Source organism: Mustela putorius, unplaced genomic scaffold (genome assembly GCF_011764305.1).
Source record: "Mustela putorius furo isolate JIRA1106 unplaced genomic scaffold, ASM1176430v1.1 tig00003854_pilon_pilon_pilon, whole genome shotgun sequence".
Classification (NCBI taxonomy): domain Eukaryota; kingdom Metazoa; phylum Chordata; class Mammalia; order Carnivora; family Mustelidae; genus Mustela; species Mustela putorius.
In genome coordinates, this window is record NW_025422006.1 from 3,991,101 (window position 1) to 4,010,500 (window position 19,400).

At 39.1% G+C, this 19,400-nt stretch overlaps 1 protein-coding gene across 5 annotated transcripts in view; it reads left to right on the forward strand.

Moving 5' to 3' along the window:
- Positions 1-19,400, forward strand: part of RFX3 (regulatory factor X3) — a 287,619-nt gene that overhangs the window by 231,781 nt on the left and 36,438 nt on the right. For all 5 annotated transcript variants that reach the window (XM_045065031.1, XM_004766195.3, XM_045065030.1 and 2 more), the window contains 5 exons: positions 552-664; positions 4,992-5,107; positions 5,543-5,697; positions 9,755-9,852; positions 13,085-13,234. In XM_045065031.1, the coding sequence (XP_044920966.1) occupies positions 552-664; positions 4,992-5,107; positions 5,543-5,697; positions 9,755-9,852; positions 13,085-13,234 (632 nt within the window). The remainder of the gene's footprint in view (positions 1-551; positions 665-4,991; positions 5,108-5,542; positions 5,698-9,754; positions 9,853-13,084; positions 13,235-19,400) is intronic.

Below are 19,400 nucleotides of genomic sequence, written 5' to 3' on the forward strand. Positions count from 1 at the left end.
TGCTGCAAGAGGTAATTCAGTCACAGGACAGCCGCAGCATCCGTCCTGTCAAATTCATGTTGTTACGTTTCGTGTGACTTTTGTAGTTTTATTTGGGTTCATCCTGTAGCTTTTTGGCTTATGATGATACAGGAAGTATGAGCATAACGAGTGTAAAGCCAGGTTTATTTTTTTTATTAATTCTTAAGTAACATAATAATAAAATAATTAAAATTGATACTGGCCAGCTTGAGATATTTTCCTTTCAACTGGGGTCCTATGTTGAGAGACATTATGGTATGTTATTTCCAGTATAACAGTAGTGAAATCACATTTAGTTCCTCCACAATTTTCACATTCCTCCTCTATTCTTTTATACCGATGATGTTGCTACATTTTTGTTTGAAAAATACTACTATGAAAAGTTCTTAATCGTTGGACTCTGGCCTTCACATTTGTTTTTTTTTCCTTTCTTAGTCTGTCTTAAACTTCTCCTCATTAATCTGTAATTGCCACAATCCACAATAGTTTGTTTGTTTGTGTTTTTTCCTGTTGTGTTGTCATGGCAACAGATGCATCTCGAGCACTTCCAGAGTTTGGAGAAGTTGAAATCTCTTCTCTGCCAGATGGTACTACCTTTGAGGATATCAAGTCACTGCAGAGTCTTTATCGAGAGCACTGTGAGGTAAGTTTTCTCAAACACAGTAGGAATGCACGCTAAGTTTTGCCAGACAGCTTGCTAAAACAAAATAATCCAACTTATTCCTAAAGGAGAGGGGAAGTTGGTTCATAAGTCAAAAGTTCATCATTCTTCTTATCTCAGACTGAAGAACAGAGGGCTATGGGAAAGGGAGAATGCATTTTACTGCCCATCTTCTTAGCATCTCCTAATCAGAATCCTTGGACGTGGTAATTCCATTTTAGGTACATACCCTAGAAAATATGGGTGAATATAAGTGAACTTGTTGCATTATTGTTTTTAGTGCAAAAGATTGGTTGTAGCTTCCACATCTAAAAGGCAGCTGAGTAAATAAAACATCGTACAGTCTGTAGAGTACTATGCAGCCATTAAAAATAACAGACCCTTGTAGATATACTCCTGTGGACTGAGTTCCAGGGTTTATTTTTAAGGGAAAAGTAAGATGTAAAGCAGCATGTATCGTATACTATCTTTCGAGTGATAAAGAACATATATACAAATCTCCAGCACAAAGAACAAAATGTTCAGTGTGTTAAGGGTAGTTGCCTTTGTGATGGAGACTGGATGAGTGGGAGTCAGTGGAAGAGAATTAATTTCCCAAGATCCCTTTTAACCTTTTGAATTTTACACCGTTAACTGTATTTCTGTCCAAAATATTTTCTGGGAAAAAAAAATATATATATATATATATTATAAAAATATATATATATATATATTTTTTTTTTATAATATATATATATATATATATTTTTTTTTTTTTTCTGGAGGGCTGCCTTGCTGGGTCAGAAGAGCATGCGACTTTTGACCCCGGGGTCATGAATTCAAGCCCCACGTTGTGTGTGGAGATGACCTCAATAAATAAGTCATCTTTTAAAAAGAGGGAAAAGAAAAAGATACGTCCTAGAAATGTTTAATGGAGCATTTTAGATGTTATTGAGGTTATTGAGGGATTATGGAGGCTCTAGTTCTGTTTTGTTTTTGTGGTTAATTAAAATTTCTCTGGGTGTTTCCCATCTCTGCTTCTACTTCTTTTTCTGAGTATTCCCCACCGGAACTGGCTCCTTGCCTCCAAGAGGTGACCCTTCTCCAAGCCAGCCTTTTAATACACCTGCAGCGCCCCTGGTGGAAAGGGCAGAACAGATTGCAACAAATGCTTCTCCTTTTGAAAGAGGAGTCTGTTTAGAATTTAAGTACCTTTATTCCAGGGCTATTTGTGATCTGTTTAGAGGTAAAAGGTACTCCTTGGGGTTTCACGGCAGTCGTCCTGCCTGCTGACAATGCAGTATGCAGTGGAACATCTCCGCTCAGAGCATTCACAGATTTTTTTTTTCCCACTCCAGAAATACACATTGCTTGAGTGCATCAGAGTGCTTGTCAAGGGGGCTGGATTATTACCAACCAAGGGCGAGTTCTCTCTTTCTTAACAAACCATGTGCCAAAAGTGTTTCCAACATGTCCTGCCGGTTCGTTCCCAACATTTTCCGGAACGATGAAAGACTCTTAATACTCATCTCCCTTTAAGTACTGTGCTTCTCCCAACATTAGAGAATTTCTGGATGAACCTTATGTATCTCAAAAAAAAAAAAAGTCATCTTTCTTTGGGACGTGATTATCATGTATCTTCAATAAAGATTTATATAAAGATTTTCTAAGCAATTTCTCATGTCTCTGTGTTCAGGTGAATCTTGCTTTAAGCAAACCAGCCTACACAGATATAATTTGAGTTTGTTTTAAGTTTCTTTTATTTGTTCAAAATATAAATAGGAGCAGGGTTTATTTATATTACTAAAGAATGTCCAGTAAGCTTATTCGAAGTGGAAAACTCCACCAGGAAGATGAAAGATGACATCATCTTCTGGATTACAAAAATTACATTAGTGTACCCACATTCAGGAATAGTCTGTATGAAGAGACACAGTGGTGTGTGGTAATCAGTCTTTGTGGGAAATGGCAGTCCACGGAGCCCAGGGAATGAATGATCCCCACTTATTTCAGGACCACCAGCATTCATGCTGTCTCTTATGAGGCATGGAAAAGAAACTCCAATTGTATGATAAGGAAGAATTCCAGTTATTTTTTTTTCATGTCAAACTTCCAAACTTTTGAAGTGCAGGTGTTCAGACTCATATCCCGTCCTGTAAATAGTCACTTGCCCTAAGGCAGTACAATAAGGATTATTTAAAAATACATTTGCCTATATATTTTAGTCTGAACATATTTGAAAGTAGGTGGACAAATGGTAAAATGTTTTATTCATTTGTAAAAATGTCTCAAGCGAGGCTGATGTGAATGTCCTTTTCAAAAGAATTATTTGAGATTATTTAATTTGGAGAGAGACCACATGTAAGATGCACTGAATTCTTCCCTTGCCTTATTTTTTTTTTCATATTCTGTACCGTTTATGTTTTTAAGAAAGATTAATCTACCTATTTTGCCTGGGTTTTTTTTTTTTTCCTGGAATTCTCACAATTTGCTTATCAAACCTGTTTTATAAGTATCACTAGTCTTTTTATGGAAGGCACAAGTAGAATTTTCCATACAAGTTGCTGCAACGGTAATTGGTTTTATTTTTATAAAAGCTTAGCTTTCTTATAGCGATCTCATAGATAGAGATATGTAGGTATTATATATGGCATTAATAGTTGCTTTATTAATAGATATCTCCTGGAATGTGCCTAAGGTACAATTGGGAAAGGAGTATAATAATTTGCCTTGGGGTGCCTGGGTGGCACAGTCGGTTTAGGGGCCCAGCTCTTGGTTTTGGGTCAGGTCACGATCTCAGGGTCCTGACAATCCAGCCTTGGGTCTGGCTCTCTGGTCAGCATGGAATCTGCTAACGTTCTCTCTCACTCCCCCTCTGTCCCCCCTGTGCTTGCTCACTCATGCTCTTTCTCTCTCCCTGTCTCCCTCAAAATAAATAAATAAAGCTTTAAAAAATAATAATTTCCTCCTTGAGAACGTTTTTGCCTGGGAGGAGGGCCATCTGTCTGCCTTTTAATTTCAAGGCTTAACACTTGCATCTTTTATTGTTCCTGATATCAAAGGATGAAAAGTGTTAATTAACATGCTCCCAAACATGTTTTGCTTGATGTTTGACTTGGTCTCAGGGTGTGTTTATATAGAAAATACATTATTCTCTGTACCGTACAGAGGTCCAGAGACCTACACGGGTTTCACAGACTCTAGAACTAGGGAGTTAACAGTTTTCCGATTTTTGCCTCGGATACCCAGATTGGCTCTCTTGGTTGCCACCAGTGGTCTCCTTCCTTCTAGGAATTTTGTGGATCTTGCTGGGGCTGTTTTACCTGTCCTCATTCTCCGTGCTGACGACACCAAACACGTTATGCTGATGACTTCTGTCTTTTATGCCCAAAATAATCACAGAATCACATGTTCTTTGCACAAACAAGTTATTCTTTGGTTTTCCGACTGCTTTTATCTGAAGGCAAATTTATAAACTAATTGCGGTGGCAGGGGGAAATTAAATATGATCATCAAAATTTAATGAAGGGGCAAATTTTAGAATCATGAAAAAAAATATCTTTGGTGCAGCTGGGAAATGGTTCTAGGCGAGAACATGAAGGAGATGAGGGCCTTGCGTCCCAGGTTAGAGAGGGAGAGGGAGTAGTCTCAAAGCTGCTGTCTGAAGAGAAGGAGCAGAGGGAGGACTGAAGCGAAGGCCTGGCTTGAGCTCAGAGGCGCCCTTTTTCTGCCCAGAGGGACCCTGTCCTCTGAAGGCCAGCCCCGTCGCGCTTCCTGCCCCAGCCTCTGGTTGACTGGGAACTTTCTGGAATCATGGTCATCAGCCCCAGGACAGGCGCGTTTAGCCTTGGCTCTTGTCCGCCCCGCACCGCCAGCTCCACACCCTTCACTTCTGCCCTCTTGGATGGCCCTGAGCGCCCCTGGCCCCCTGGGGACTGTGTCCTTCTGGGTCTAAGAAGGAGAAGAGCAGCTGCCGTCACGGAGGCAGGAGGAAGCAGCGTGGAAAGGAGTGGAAGAAAAGTAAGAGAAGACAATGGAGAGGAAGGGAAGTGAGCGAGGAAAAGAGAGGGTAACGCCAGGATATGAGGCCGTGCTGGGGGAATACACGTCATCCCACTGGTCTTTCCAGAGTTCTGTTCTCCCTGCCCGAGCTGGTCGGGCTGCCGACTTCCGTCGGCAGAGTGTCCCCCAGTTTCACGGGTAGCTGCCGCGCCGCAGCTGCGCTCCCCATCTCCGTCCCGGTCCGCCACACGCTCCTCACCAGCCCCATCAGCGGCGTCGTAAGGCAACTCTGATGACCGTTCGGTTTTGTTTTTGGGTTTTTTTTTAGGCAATATTGGACGTTGTTGTGAATCTTCAGTTTAGCCTGATAGAAAAACTGTGGCAAACATTCTGGCGCTATTCTCCCTCGACTCCGACCGACGGCACTACCCTCACTGAATCAAGGTCAGAATCAATAGGCTTTTCCGATTCACGTTCATGGCTGAGTAGATGTCACAGTTAATAAATGAGAGATCTGTATACCAGTTGTGAACCTTACCTGATAACATTAAATGAATAGATTGAGATGAACCACAAACCGCTCTCTCGAGGCTTCCGTGTGTGTGTCGTAGCTCCCATTTTGATCGATCTGGGGGACCGTGGTAGAGCTATTTCATCCTCAGGGAATGAGTATCGTATCTGCCCTTCATACCGTCCGAGTGTGATGGCGCCTCGGCAGCTCTGGGGGACTGTTGCGTGTATCCGGCCGCAGGGCGCCAGGGCAGTGGTGGTGTAGTTCTAACCTCAGTGATATTTGCTAAACTAAAACTATTTTTAAAGTCCATTTTCTTTTTTATCCTCATTTGCCATCTATTCATTTGCTACATTTATTCACACCAGCAATCTGAGTGAAATAGAAAGTCGACTTCCGAAAGCAAAGCTGATAACTCTGTGCAAACATGAGTCTATCCTGAAATGGATGTGTAACTGTGACCATGGGATGTACCAGGCTTTGGTGGAGATTCTCATCCCCGACGTGCTTAGACCTATTCCTAGTAAGTTAAATGCAGACGAGTACGGATGCTTTTGTTCTCATACATTCCACCCAAGTAGTTTGGGAAAGTGACGTTGCAATCTAGGGTGATTCTAATCTCATTTAGATTTGCCAATTTAAAAAAAAAAAAAAAAAGGAGAGAAAAGAAAAGAAACATGCAACACAAGAGTTTTGCATGAAAGCAGCCTAGAGCAAAACTATAGGGAACCGGGCGGAAAAAAAAAAAAAAAAATCTGTTCTCCAATCGTTTATTTTCTTTTCGACAGAAAAGACAACCTATGGGTGTGACAGCCCCGATAACTAATTGCAAGAACACTCCCAGGCCAGGCAACCTTGTAAAGATTATTCTACCCAAGGACACAGTTTCCTTCATAAAGCCAAAAGTTTTTGAAATCTGTAGATCAGCCTCTTTCATGGTTGCTTTTGAATCAAAATGAATTTAGCTTGGTTTCCACTGAAGTTGAATTCCTATATAAAAGCGTTTACTTTGTCCCGTCCGTCATGTTGAGAACTACAAATGCAGTTCCATTAGCAGTAAACGGTTAACCGGCATGGTGAGCAAAAAGTCTCTGGATTGTATTCCCACCGTGAGGCAAATAGGAGTTACATAGATAAGCTAGATGAATTTTTTTCTGTGATGTTGTTGATGAAACTACCTTGTGGCCAATGAAACTATTTGTGCAAGTGTCAATATAAACGCTAGTATGGATGCTTGTGTCCGAGGCAGTCGGAAGGATTTTATGCCGACATCTTCATGAGCACCCAGTGCCCTTAGCTTTTAAAGAAATGGGACAGAGTTTCCACTCCGCAGTGACATTAACAAGGTAAAAGCAGTCTCATAGCTCATGAAATTGGCAACTGTGTACTTCAAGTGCACTGTTCACCGATGATTTATATTAAATCATAACAAAACATGAAGGAAGGAGTTACTAGAAGAAAAGGTGAAGATACCAGCATTTGTATGTCTATGCTTTCTTTTTTCTCAATATGACAAACAACAGTGGAAGATAGCAGTGTTTTCGTATGTTTCCCACCATCTTGAAATACATGCTTAGCCGCTCGTTTACATATAATATCAATGAACACGTTTACATGGCTCTAGAAATAAATTTAAAAAAAAAAAGAAATCCAACCTTCAGTGTCTCACATTTTTATAAACTGGTAATATTTTCCAGTCTCTCTGCACCACGTTTCCTGACAGTTGATTAAAAGTGATGTTGTCATGGAACACTTCCATGCGTGTATTCTCTACCGATGTACGTTTCGGAATCTCGATTTCCCTTGTTTTTCTCCTGCTCCCTGTGCCCTGAGTGATAATCTCTAGAGATTTTTAAGAGAAGTTGTGTAGGGCTGGCTCCTTAGCCTGTGACATCTTTGCCCCCTGTCCCAAGTACCATTTTTCTCATGATGTACAAGAAGAGATACCTGTGAGCTCTTTCTTGTTTGAGGTGAATCAACAACATCAACTTCATTAAAAAATTCTGAAATCTTTTGCTTCTGTTATACCACAGGACTTGTGCAGTCAACAGTTCCCTAACCTAAATCAGGTATCCGTTATATTATGAGACTCTCAGCCTCATAATTTTAAGTGCACAATACACTTGACCTTTCTTTTTTCTTTCTTTCTTTATGTTTTTGCAAATTTTGATTCGAAAACCAATTTATTCTGTCAGGAAGTCTGTCTCTACTTTTAACAGACAACTCGACTTCAGGAATTTACAGATGACCATAATTTCAGAGTTTCTGTAACATTATAAGGGACATTAATGTGCTAGCCTACAATGTACATTTAAAAATTTAATTCTGATTCTATAAGAAGACCTCACAAAACAAAGCTTAAAATACAGCTTAAATAGCTATCTTCTGATCGTGTACATTTTAATATAAAATCACAAGCTGGTTGAGACAAGTTAGCTGTGGAATAGTTTTAAATTTTAAACCATCCATTCATGAGAAAAAGTTGTCAGAGTCAATCTGCACAATTTGATCTGACACAAATCCCTATAGAGAGAGCAAACTTAATTTTATTTTTAAAAATTATATTTTCCTGGCTACTAGTACTTCACTCTACCATTTACTGTCCAGATGGGATTCCTTTTTTTAGCCAAAAAAAGTCTGCATATCACACTAATTTGAAGTCAGCTTGAAGCTACTATATTCTAAAATACATTTATCTGAAAATGAAAAGCAGTTAAGTGTAAGAATTGTATAAGAACTCAACTGGTAACACTTATGTACAATTACGAGTATACGTAAAAGTGGCCCCAAATGTCATTTAGTACAAGAAAGTAAAAACTTACAGTCATGTGATTTAAAAAAAAATCTTTTTATCTTATGATCTTCCCAGCATCAAATTTATCTAGATAAAACAAGACCCATACTCAGTATTTTTTTTTTCTAAAGTAACTTCTCTTAGTTCTTGGGGTTTTTTAATGCAAATCAAATAATTATTATTATATTAATAGTAGAAAACATGCAAAATACTGATAGCGAAGTTGAATTTTGAACAAAATTTTCCCGAGTTTCAAAAAGGGTCGTTAAATTTTTTTTCACTCTTTTTCATTTCCATCCATGCCCGCCCTCCATGGTTCTAGTACGTAAGACAGCAGAAGAATATTTTTCTTTCTTTTTTTCTTTTTTGGCTCAAGTGGGAAGCTTTGGAAATTTCACAAGATGAGTTCTCAAGAAATTTCCAACTCAGTGTTTCCAGTAGATGATTGTCATGGTTAAGAGTCGATACTTCTTCAAAATTTAGTCATTTCAACCTCTCTTCTGTCATTTGGCCAGTTGGAAAAAAAAATGATTTTAAAAATCAATTGTTTTTATGACTGGGTCATTACAATTTGTATCTTTCACAAGCAACTTGGGCAAGTGAAATTATTTCTAGTCCTGCTTTACCAAAAGTATTAGAGAAGCATGTCAGACTCATTTGAGCGCAGGAAGCAAAACCAAGAAATTTAATCCCAGCATCAATATTAATATTCTTGGGAGCTTTTGAGAAAAATGTAATTTCCGGGTTTCTTGTAGGAGACTCCAAATTATAATGTCTACCACATTAGAGGGAACCCACAGAGCTTTCTTTCATGTTGTGGGTGTTTCAAACACTTAACTATTAAATGTCTGAAACCACTCCCTACACTGGGGAGCCTTGGGTACAGATGAGGTAAAATACTGAATGACTTGTTGACCAAGCGAAAAATTCTCTGTTTATTATATTATACAACCCATCTCAGGAAGCAGGTCCCTTCTTGGAAAATAGTTGTAGTCATTCCTGGTAACTGTTGATGCTTCTAGTCATTTTATGACCACCATAAAAACTACTCTCGTGGGACCCAGTCCTCTTTCAGATCTTAACAGATAGGGGAAGAATACGGAATGGACTGTTTTAGGAATCTCTTTAGAATACTGATCTCTGGGGACAGCAATTATATCACCCTGATCTTTTATCTCTACCTACCAAGTGAAACGGTGAATAGTTGTCTGAAATTTTCAAGTCAGGCAATTCTAATTTTTACCTTACTTTTCAACCAGAGTAAGAGAGAACCACTCCCCGAGTCTATTCTAGAACGGACAGATGTGTAGAGAAAGGGAGAAAGCTTTCCTTGTTTCCTTTTTAACTAAAGAAAGGAAAATAGATTTAGAGCTTGAAAAGTCAGGATGAAGAATTTACAAAGAAAATACTTAGCCCTTGAGCATTAAGCTGCTAGCGAAAAGGCTGTTTTGTCTAAGGTAGAAAATTCCACAAGTATATTCACAACTGGTATATGTTGCTATCAGCAAAAATGTTTGAATGTTTGCATTTCCTAACTAAGTATCATAAATATCTGGGAACAGAACAACTTTAAAACCAAACCAAACCAAACAAAAAAGCCCAAAATGCAATTCTTGGATGCTTTCAAAGTTAGGAATTGTATTTAAAATAAAAGTCTCATCAGTGAGGACAGTATAAGATCTGTGCGATTTCAGATGTCATGTATGCATGTTTTTCTCTTCCCCTGGAATAAAGATTAACATCCTTTGGTGTCTTTTTCGTTCTGCTTTTATTCTTCAACATTTAGGTGCCTTGACCCAAGCCATTCGAAATTTTGCAAAAAGCCTTGAAGGTTGGCTTTCCAATGCCATGAACAATATCCCACAGAGAATGATACAAACCAAGGTAAGTTAGTATGTGTTGCCTTTTCTTCTGTTTTTAGGAAATTGTTCTGAGCTGTGAAGTTTAGATCTGTCCTGTTAAATGGTGTCATTTACAATGTTGGTATCAGAATATACTGAGCTTTTCAAACTTTTTTTTCTACTTGGGCTTTATAACCATGTAATCGAGAACGTGCACGAGAGATGGTGTTTGATATTACTCCTTCCGAAGAAACTAAAAAAGTGTTTTAAGTGTGGAGTATTTGTAAGCCCTTTTCCAAAGTGTATATTTCAGATATATTTTAGTGTATTTATCATTAATTTCAAAAATGAAAAAGAAGAGCCCTGAGTGTTCAAATAGTTTCCACTTGAGGGAGTTTTAGATTTTTTTTTTTTAAGTCCTGAACTACACTCATTTGTAATGTGAAACGTTCATGTACATTTAATATCCTTTTGATTTTCAGGATTTTTTTTTTTGAACACTGGAGAATGCTTTTGTGAATCAAGGAGTCATTTCTTAAAGTGAGCAGTTATCTCATAATTGACAGTGTTTATCTGGAATGTGGGTTGTATGGCTACAGATATGACTTGTGATCTCCACTGTGTGCCCTGCTCACTTTGTTACTTTAAGTTAGTCTGTGAACGAATCCTATGGCAAGATCAGACTGATTCTGTCTAAACTTTGCATCAAAAGTTACATTTCTGGCTTTTTCTCAATGGCTGTGTCCACTGTCCTCAGCCATACAGCTTGTCTTTCAGTGTGAGGACACAGTCGATAAGTTGACTTTCTTGTAACTGACAGGTCTCTTTGGGAACACAAGTCACTCCTAGTTCCTTCTGCTTTGACCTAAGATTTGCAGTATCGCTTTCCAAAACATACAGAAAAAACAAACAAACAAAAAAATAAAATACACAGCAGGGATGTTTCATGGATATGCTCACCTTAGATCGCTGCTCTAGAACTATGCTGTCAATGCAGTAAGGGGAGTCACAGTGGCTATTTAAATTTGAATCTGAAATTTAATTTAAGTTAAAGTTTTAGTTCTCCAGCCACACTAGCTAGCTGTGTTTCAGGTGTGCCACAGCTCCATGTGGCCAGTGGCTACCATATTTGGCAGCACACATACAGAGAATGACCATCATTGCAGAAAGTTCTAGAGTGCCACATTGAGGTAGGCAAAGGAAGGAGGTACTGTTTGATTATGATGGTTCCAGGAATGCCTTCCAGTTTGCTAACTTAGTCCTATTCACATTAGTACTTCAAACAGCTGGAAGCACCTTCCTTCCCAGTATTATCGAAGTGAATGTAGTAGCAATCTACTTGCAATATTGGCCAATTTCATTGGTCCCCCGAGTTGATGCGGATGATCTGCCTTGGGGGATAGTGTCTTCTGCTTTTCTTCTGTCACTCATGTACAGCCTGTTTTCATCTGAGCACTCAATCAATGAAAATAATCTGCCCCAACAGAGGAAAGAGCCCAATCTGGTTATGACAGGCCCTTGCTATCAAACCTGCCCCACCACCATAACATAGTTTCGGTGCAACCTTGAGCCATCTGCTTCACCCCTTTAAGTCACGATGTGTGTCCCATGTGACAGTTATGAAAGTTCAGGTGATATATGTGAGGCACTGAGCATGGTGTCTGGCATTTAGTTTGTCCTTGGTTAATAGAAACCACAGAAATGGAAAAAAAGTGTAAGACCTCTTCCAACTTCCATATAGTCCCCAAACATCTCACTGTTAAGACAGAGCATCCTTTGACTTTTGAACACCCTGGACAAGACTGTTGAATCAGCTGCTTCTTACATACCACTTGTCACCTAATGACATGACCTGCAGTCCCGTAGATATGTTAAAAATGCTCATTAGATTTACTGTGCATGTGACAGATTTCCATGAGATTGTGAGATTTAGATATTTACCTAGACTTTTTTTTTTTACATTATCTTTGCTATCTTTCAGTGTAACCTGTTTCATTGAGGGTCTCAGCAGGAAGCAAATGGTAGATCCAAGGGGAGAATAACTGAAAAGAATTTAAGAAGGGTCTATTCCCAAAGCTGTGAGCAGTTAAGAAAACTCAGGAATGGTAAATCACCCTGGGGCTGGCAACAGTGGGAAGACATGAGCTTCCCGAGATCTGAAGGGGAAAGAGGTAAAAGTTATGGCATTAGGACATCATCTCCTTCCCTCAAGGACTGTGTGGCCTTAGTCCAAGAAAGCAAGCTTTGCCAAAACACGGAGAGAGCAGAGGTTGTAGGGGAATAAATTCTGTGATCACTCTTTATCCTCCCCATTGTTCTGTTCTTCCCACTGCGTATCATTGGCCAAACCCAACTGGAAGCCAAAATGTAAGGGCAGGGGCACCTGGGTGGCTCAGTGGGTTAAAGCCTCTGCCTTTGGCTCGGGTCATGATCCCAGGGACCTGGGATCGAGCCCCATTTCAGGCTCTCTGCTCTGTGGGGAGCCTGCTTCCTCCTCTCCTCCTCTCTGCCTGCCTCTCTGCCTACTTGTGATCTCTGTCTGTCAAATAAATAAATAAGTAAATCTTTAAAAAAAAAAAAAATGTAAGGGCAGTGCTTAATGTAGTCCATTCAGGGCAGCCTTCCTGGGCAGAGAAGTCTGGAGAAGAATGACAAGTAGATGTCGAGGAGCAAATGGAGAAATCGTGGCTGGCTCTTGTACCGAAATTCTGATTGTGCAAAAGAATTCTTGTTGCCAATGTCTGATAAGTTTATTGGCAATGTATTTGCTAATACTAAAAACACCTTCTCTAAAATAAAAGCCGTAAGAGTGAATCTGAATGACAGTGCTCTGAAGACCATAAAAATCTTTTATCCATTTAAAAAAGTGAGATGGTACATTTCGGTTTCCCAAATAAAAAGGGGGAAAAATGGTATTACTGAGTTTATATCGACGGTTCTACAGAGAGTAAAAGAGACATGAAAATCAACACTTTTCCTGCTTCCCTAGACAAAGTCATTTCTTGCAAGACTGGTTTAATTAATGCTGCACTCAGATGTTGAAGAACATGGGAGTTTGTTTTAGTCTTGACCTCTACCTACTCAAAAGGAAAATAATACTTGGTTTTGAGATTTAAATGCTATAATTTTCAAGTAACCTCTACCATGAAATGAGTTCGAAATAAGTATCAGAGGGAAGCAGTTACAATTTGGCAAGGGAATAAAGAATTGAAAATTGCGGCGGTCTCTTTTCCTGGAATGGAAAGCTACCCAGTTTTGATGGGATTTCTTCCCAGGTTGCCGCTGTAAGTGCCTTTGCCCAGACTCTGCGAAGATACACATCGCTCAATCACCTGGCCCAGGCAGCTCGTGCAGTGCTCCAGAACACTTCCCAGATCAACCAGATGCTCAATGACCTCAACCGCGTCGACTTTGCCAATGTCCAGGTACTCTGCTTTCTTTCAGAATATCTCTTGCAAGGAAAGACACCCCATTTTTTCTTGCTCTTTCCTACATTTCATCAAGGCACAGACAGCATCTGTGGTCCTGTGTCCTGAAAGAGGGGAATCTGACTCAGCCGGGACTTTACTGCTCGTCTGTCTCGTAGTCTGCTGAGACGTATTATACTCGATGTGATGTCTGTCAGCAGGGTTTGCTAATTATTGGTCAGGACAGTCACAGTCATGGAAGTTAGGTAGGCCAGAGATTAAACTCTTCCATCTGCTAGCTATCCAATCTTGGTCAAGTTGCTTAACTGCTCTGGGCTTTCCCCTTCCCACCTTATCACATCGATCTGAGATAATTGTTATATATTTAGTAATATATGAAGTCCTTTGTGCTGTAACACACAAGAGATTTATGTTTTAATAGTTCCCCACCTTGAGGTGCCTGGGTGGCTCAGTACGTTAAGTGCCTGCCTTTGGCTCATGTCATGATCTCAGGGCCCTGGGATCCAGCCCTGCATTGGGCTCTTTGCTCAGCAGGGATCCCCTCTCCCTCTGACCTGCCTCCCTACTTGGCGTGCTCGCTCACTCTCGCTCTTTCTCTCTCTGTCTCAAATAAATAAATAAATAAATAAAATCTTAAAAAAAAAAAAATAGTGCCCTTGAAAGAACTAAGAACACTTAGATGATATTTCAGAGCATCTGGTAAAAACTTCTTCATTTGCAAAGAATTAGGAGCAATATATTTGGCTCTTTTTTGTTTGTCCCAATGGAAAAAAAAAAGGTATTTTAACCTTGCGATCAAACTATTTACTTATACTTTATAGTACACTTATAAAGACAGGCAACTTAGGAATATTATTATGAACTCCCACAAATATTTTATTTCAGATACTAAAATAATGAAACTAGTTGTTGCCATATAAAAATAGCACATTGCTCAAAGCAGAAGCAACAGAAGAAAGAAAAAAAATACCTAAACTGAACATGACCAAAATGAAAGATTTTTGTGCTTCAAGAGATGAGCAAGAAAGTGAAATGACAGCAATGGAATTGAGAACATTTTTGCAAATTATCTATCTGATACAAATTTATATCTAGAATATATAAAGAACTCTTATAACCCAACAATAAAAAGACAAATGTAGTTTGAAAAGGGCAAAGATCTGCGTAGCCATTTCTCCAAAGAAGACAGACAGATGGCCAGTAAACCCCTAAAAAGATCATGAATGGAATTGGCCGCTGGGGAAATGCAGCTCAGAACCACAGCGGGATTTTTACTTCATCCACACTAAAATGGGTATAATCAGACAGATAATCGCAGAAAGAAGGGAGTTTAAGGTGGAATATGCTACCTTAAGAAAGGGATTACTGTGGGCGCCTGGGTGGCTCAGTGGGTTAAGCCACTGCCTTCGGCTCAGGTCATGATCTCAGGGTCCTGGGATCGAGTCCCGCATCGGGCTCTCTGCTCAGCAGGGAGCCTGCTTCCTCCTCTCTCTCTCTGCCTGCCTCTCTGCCTACTTGTGATTTCTCTCTGTCAAATAAATAAATAAAGTCTTTAAAAAAAAAAAAAAAGAAAGGGATTACTGATTAAAATGAACAGTGTGAGAAGTGAGACCCAAGATGTAGGGGAAGGAAGGGCACTGCCCGGAACCCCACAGAACCCCACGGAACCCCACGGAACCCCACACAACCACTGACTAGAATGTCAAATGCAGCCACTTTGGAAAACAGTGTAGCAGTTTCTGCAGGGGTTGACAGGCAGTTCCCCTATGACTCAGCAACTTCATTCCTAGACCAAGAGAAACAAAATCAAGGCCACGTAAAACTTGTACATGGGCGTTCACGGCAGCATAATTTCACCTTCGCTGCATGACCGTGAAAACAACCCAGATGGCCGCTAACTGGTGAGCACATAACGTATTCACGCAGTGGAACCTTATGTGGCATCAAAAAGAAATGAGGTTCTGACACTTGCTACTTTGTGAATGAACTTGGAAGCTACTATGCTAAGGGAAAGAAGCCAAAAGCAAAAGGTCACATAGTGCATGATTCCTTTTATATGGAATGTGCAGATTAGATAAGTCTGTAAGAGGTAGAAAATAGGTTCTTGATTGCCTGGGTTCTAGGGACTGGGAATTGAAAGGTGACAGATCGCCGGGGGTGGTCTTTTGGGGGACATGAAAACATTCTAAAACTGTGACAGGTGGACAACTCTACAAGAAGCCACTGAGTGGTACATTTTAAACGAGTGAATTGTATGATATGAAGATTGTATCTCAGTAAAACTTAATGCCTTCGCTTTAAAATAAACCACCAATTACTCCTGTTTCCTAGAAATTTTTAATCTGCACGTCTGGTTTGGTTTTCCCATTTCATTATATCAAAATGTAATATTTGGGCCTGATTCACTTTGGGATATAGTAATAAGTTTGTTCTCACTTTCATGGATTGGGCTCAAACTGCTGGTTATGTGAAGTCTTAAAAAAATCTGCCTTTCTATGTATCTGTGTGTTTATCTATGTAAAAACATGTTTAAATACACACAGGCAAACAAAAAATGTCTATAAGAACAACTGTCTCAGGTTTTGTAAAGCCGTTAGCTTAACATAGTTCAATGAAATTTACGTTAACTGGTTTTAGTGAGACTATTAGAAGTTCATATTGCCTGAAAATTTATCCTGATGTTTCTTTCACATCTCCATTCAGAAGAGATACTTTAAAAAGCACCTTTAGGGGCGCCTGGGTGGCTCAGTGGATTAAAGCCTCTGCCTTCTGCCCAGGTCATGATCCCAGGGGCTCTCTGCTCAGCAGGGAACCTGCTTCCTCCTCTCTCTCTGCCTACTTGTGGTCTCTGTCAAATAAATAAAATCTTAAAAATAAATAAATAAAAATAAAAAGCACTTTTAAAAAAGTCGAAGTAGTAAGGCAACCTGTGGTTTCAAATGTGACATTAAGTTCCAGAACAGAAAATAGAAAGAATAATTCCTGGTAATATCTGAGAAAGGTTTTCTGTTCCCTGTCTATACTCCTGTATCTGAGACCCTGTGAAGTATTTATGCAAATGAGTTCCTCCTGGTTGTAACTGCCCACCTTGGGAACATCTTTGCATTTAAATGGTAGATTTTATCTCTGCTCTGCTCTACCTCCCCAATCAACTCAGGCTCCCTTTTCCCTTCTTCTGGAGTGTTCTTGGATCTGCTTGACAGTTAACAGTGCTGATACCTGGGTGACTCACCTCTGTCCTCTGAGAGCCTTTCCTTTCTTCAGAGGACCAGGAGCACAGTGGCCTGTTTCCCCACAACCTTCCTTCTCACACTGTGTTCATTTTGATCAGTTTTCTCTTTCTTAGGGTATCGTGTTCTCCACCTTTAACTCCCTTTCCTTCCTTTTCTATTGGGAGCTTGGCTCGGTTTTTGTAGCATCCCCTGGATTCTCCATCCCCTGACTCTGCTTGCACTTTTGTCACCCTCTCCTGGTCATCTGGACGTCGTCCCTGGCCCTTCTAAAGGGACCTCAGCAACAGGGATATATATGTATGAAGGTGGTGTTCTTGCAATAAGGGGACTGTAATGTTTAACAAGGAGATGACACTTTAATGTCAATATTATAATGCTCTTAGATCCCATCCGTAAATCTTTTTCACCGCTTCGTTCTTCTCTAATTAACTCCTATTTCCCTCAGACATTCAAAATCCCCTATCTAGGGGCGGGCGTCTGGGTGGCTCAATCCGTGAAGTGCCTGACTGTTTCAGCTGGGGTCCTGATCTTGAGTTGTGAGACTGAGTCCAAGTCCGTCTGCTCTCAGCAGGGGGTCTGCTTGAAATTTTTCTCCCCCTCTTTCTGCTGCCTCACTCTCTCTCTCTAATACATAAACAAATCTTACTAAACAAAGATAAGCTGGGTGCCTGGGTGGCTCAGTGGGTTAAGCCTCCGCCTTTGGCTCCAGTCATGATCTCGAGGTCCTGGGATCGAGCCCCGCATCCGGCTCTGCTCAGCAGGGAGCCTGCTTCCCCCTCTCTCTCTGCCTGCCTCTCTGCCTACTTGTGATCTCTGTCAAATAAATAAATAAAATCTTTAAAAAAATCATCTTTCTACTGCAGTATAATTGGTTTTGTTTTATTTAATTGATAACATTGCACTGGTATCATTTTTGTGTATAAATAAATAGTTTTTCATCAACATTATGGGCAAATAGCTTTGGTGGGTTGACCTGGTAACTTATCCATGTGTACACTTGTGTTTGCTTATTTAAAAGATATTCCGGTTGTGACGCAACCAATTCCTTATCATTTTGGATATAATTTATTTGTAATTGAAGAACATCTTTAATGTTCATCTCAGCTTTTTCCCTTTCCAGAGCTGAAAAGTCCAAATTCCTTTCACAAGGGAGTTTTTATAGTGTATTCTACTGTTAATGTATTTTCAGTCTCCAAAGTAGTAAAATGATGTATAATGTAAAGTAATTTGAAAAGCCAGAATAATGTCCTGTGGTTTTTTTTTTTAAGTCAGTGTTCAGTCCCAATCACCCTCTTTCCTAAAACTCACTTCCAAGTAAATAGTGAGTTTGAATTTATTTTATGAAAGGAAACTGAATTCCTCCAAGGAAGCCAGTGAGTTCCTCCCCCCAGCCCTCACCCCAGCTATCAACACACAAACAAAAAACAAACCTCCCTACAATGAATACAGAGTTTCAGTTTTGCAAAATGAAAGAGTTGATTGCATTATAATATATATAATATATTATTTTATATGTATTTTTAATATTTCATATATTTATATTAATATATAAATATATATTTGAAATGAGAGTTGATTGCATTATAATATATAATATATAAATCATAATTATATTTCATTTATAAATATATTTCATAAATGAATATATTTCATAAATTATGAAATATGTTTTCATATATTTCATATAAAATAATATATTTTATATAAAATAATTTTCATAAATTATGAACATATTTCATAAATAAATATATTTCATTTATGAAAATGAAAGAGTTGATTGCATTATAAGGAGCATATAGTTAACACTTCTGTACTGTACTCTTAAAAATGGTTAAGAAGATAAAATTATGTTATTAGTTTTTTACCACAATTTTAAAAATGTGCAGGCATTAATGAAGGAGAACAAAAACAACCTTCCCTATCCTTTCCTTGATGCCTAGATTCTTCCTTGGATACTCTCCCGGACTCTTAATATAAAACTTCAGTCATTTGACAGTGTGTATTGGAAGCGTTTAATTATTATTCTTATATAATTCTTTCATAAAGGAGTAAATGCAGACTTTGCAAAGATGTCGCTTCAAGATGGCTAATTCCAGCATTTTACCTAATAGTAAAAAATCATAATGAACACGAGTGTCTAACTGTGTGGAATGGATTATGAAAATAATGGTATATTCACACATTAAAGCAAATTCAGTCACTCAGCAATTAAACATAGCTCTACATTTGCCTACATGGAAATTCAGTTATCTTATAAATATCATATATAAATTCAGTTCTCATAAGAGAAACTAAGCAGAATCTCTACTCGAATGAATAATGTGATTCTTTTTTATTTTAGATATTTATATATGCATAAGCACATAGTGCATGTGAATCGTTTGAAAGCCTGTTTTAGTTATCTCTTAGTGTTAACATCTTAGATATTCCTAATATTTTGTTCCTTTGTGCTCATTCGTATTTTCAGTTTTTTCTAGAATTATATTTATAGTGCACTTTAAACTTTGAAAGTGATTCTTAGAAGGTACATCTGAAAGACTTTATGGTTAATTAGATCAGAGAAGGATAGCGGATGGTGTCATCTATTGAAAAGAAGGAACTGTGGGTTTACCTAGGGAAAGAGAATAAATTCAGTTTGGGCATTTTGCTTTTAAAATGCCTCCCAGTTGAACAGTCTCTTGAATAGGTAATGTCTGTACCGTGAGAAGAGAGGCGGGAACCCGAGAATGAAGATGAGGGGTTTCCTCAGCAGAAGCTGCCGGTGTGAGTGGACTCGCCCTCCGACGGCTCGTGGCATGGAAGCTATACACGCCCTTTCCAGAAAAATACACACGCGATCACAATGTTTTAGAGGTAGAATTAGGACCTTCACAGACACCCCTCCGAAGGAGCTTTTCTTGAAAACATTTTCTGGTTGCAGTGAACGCAGC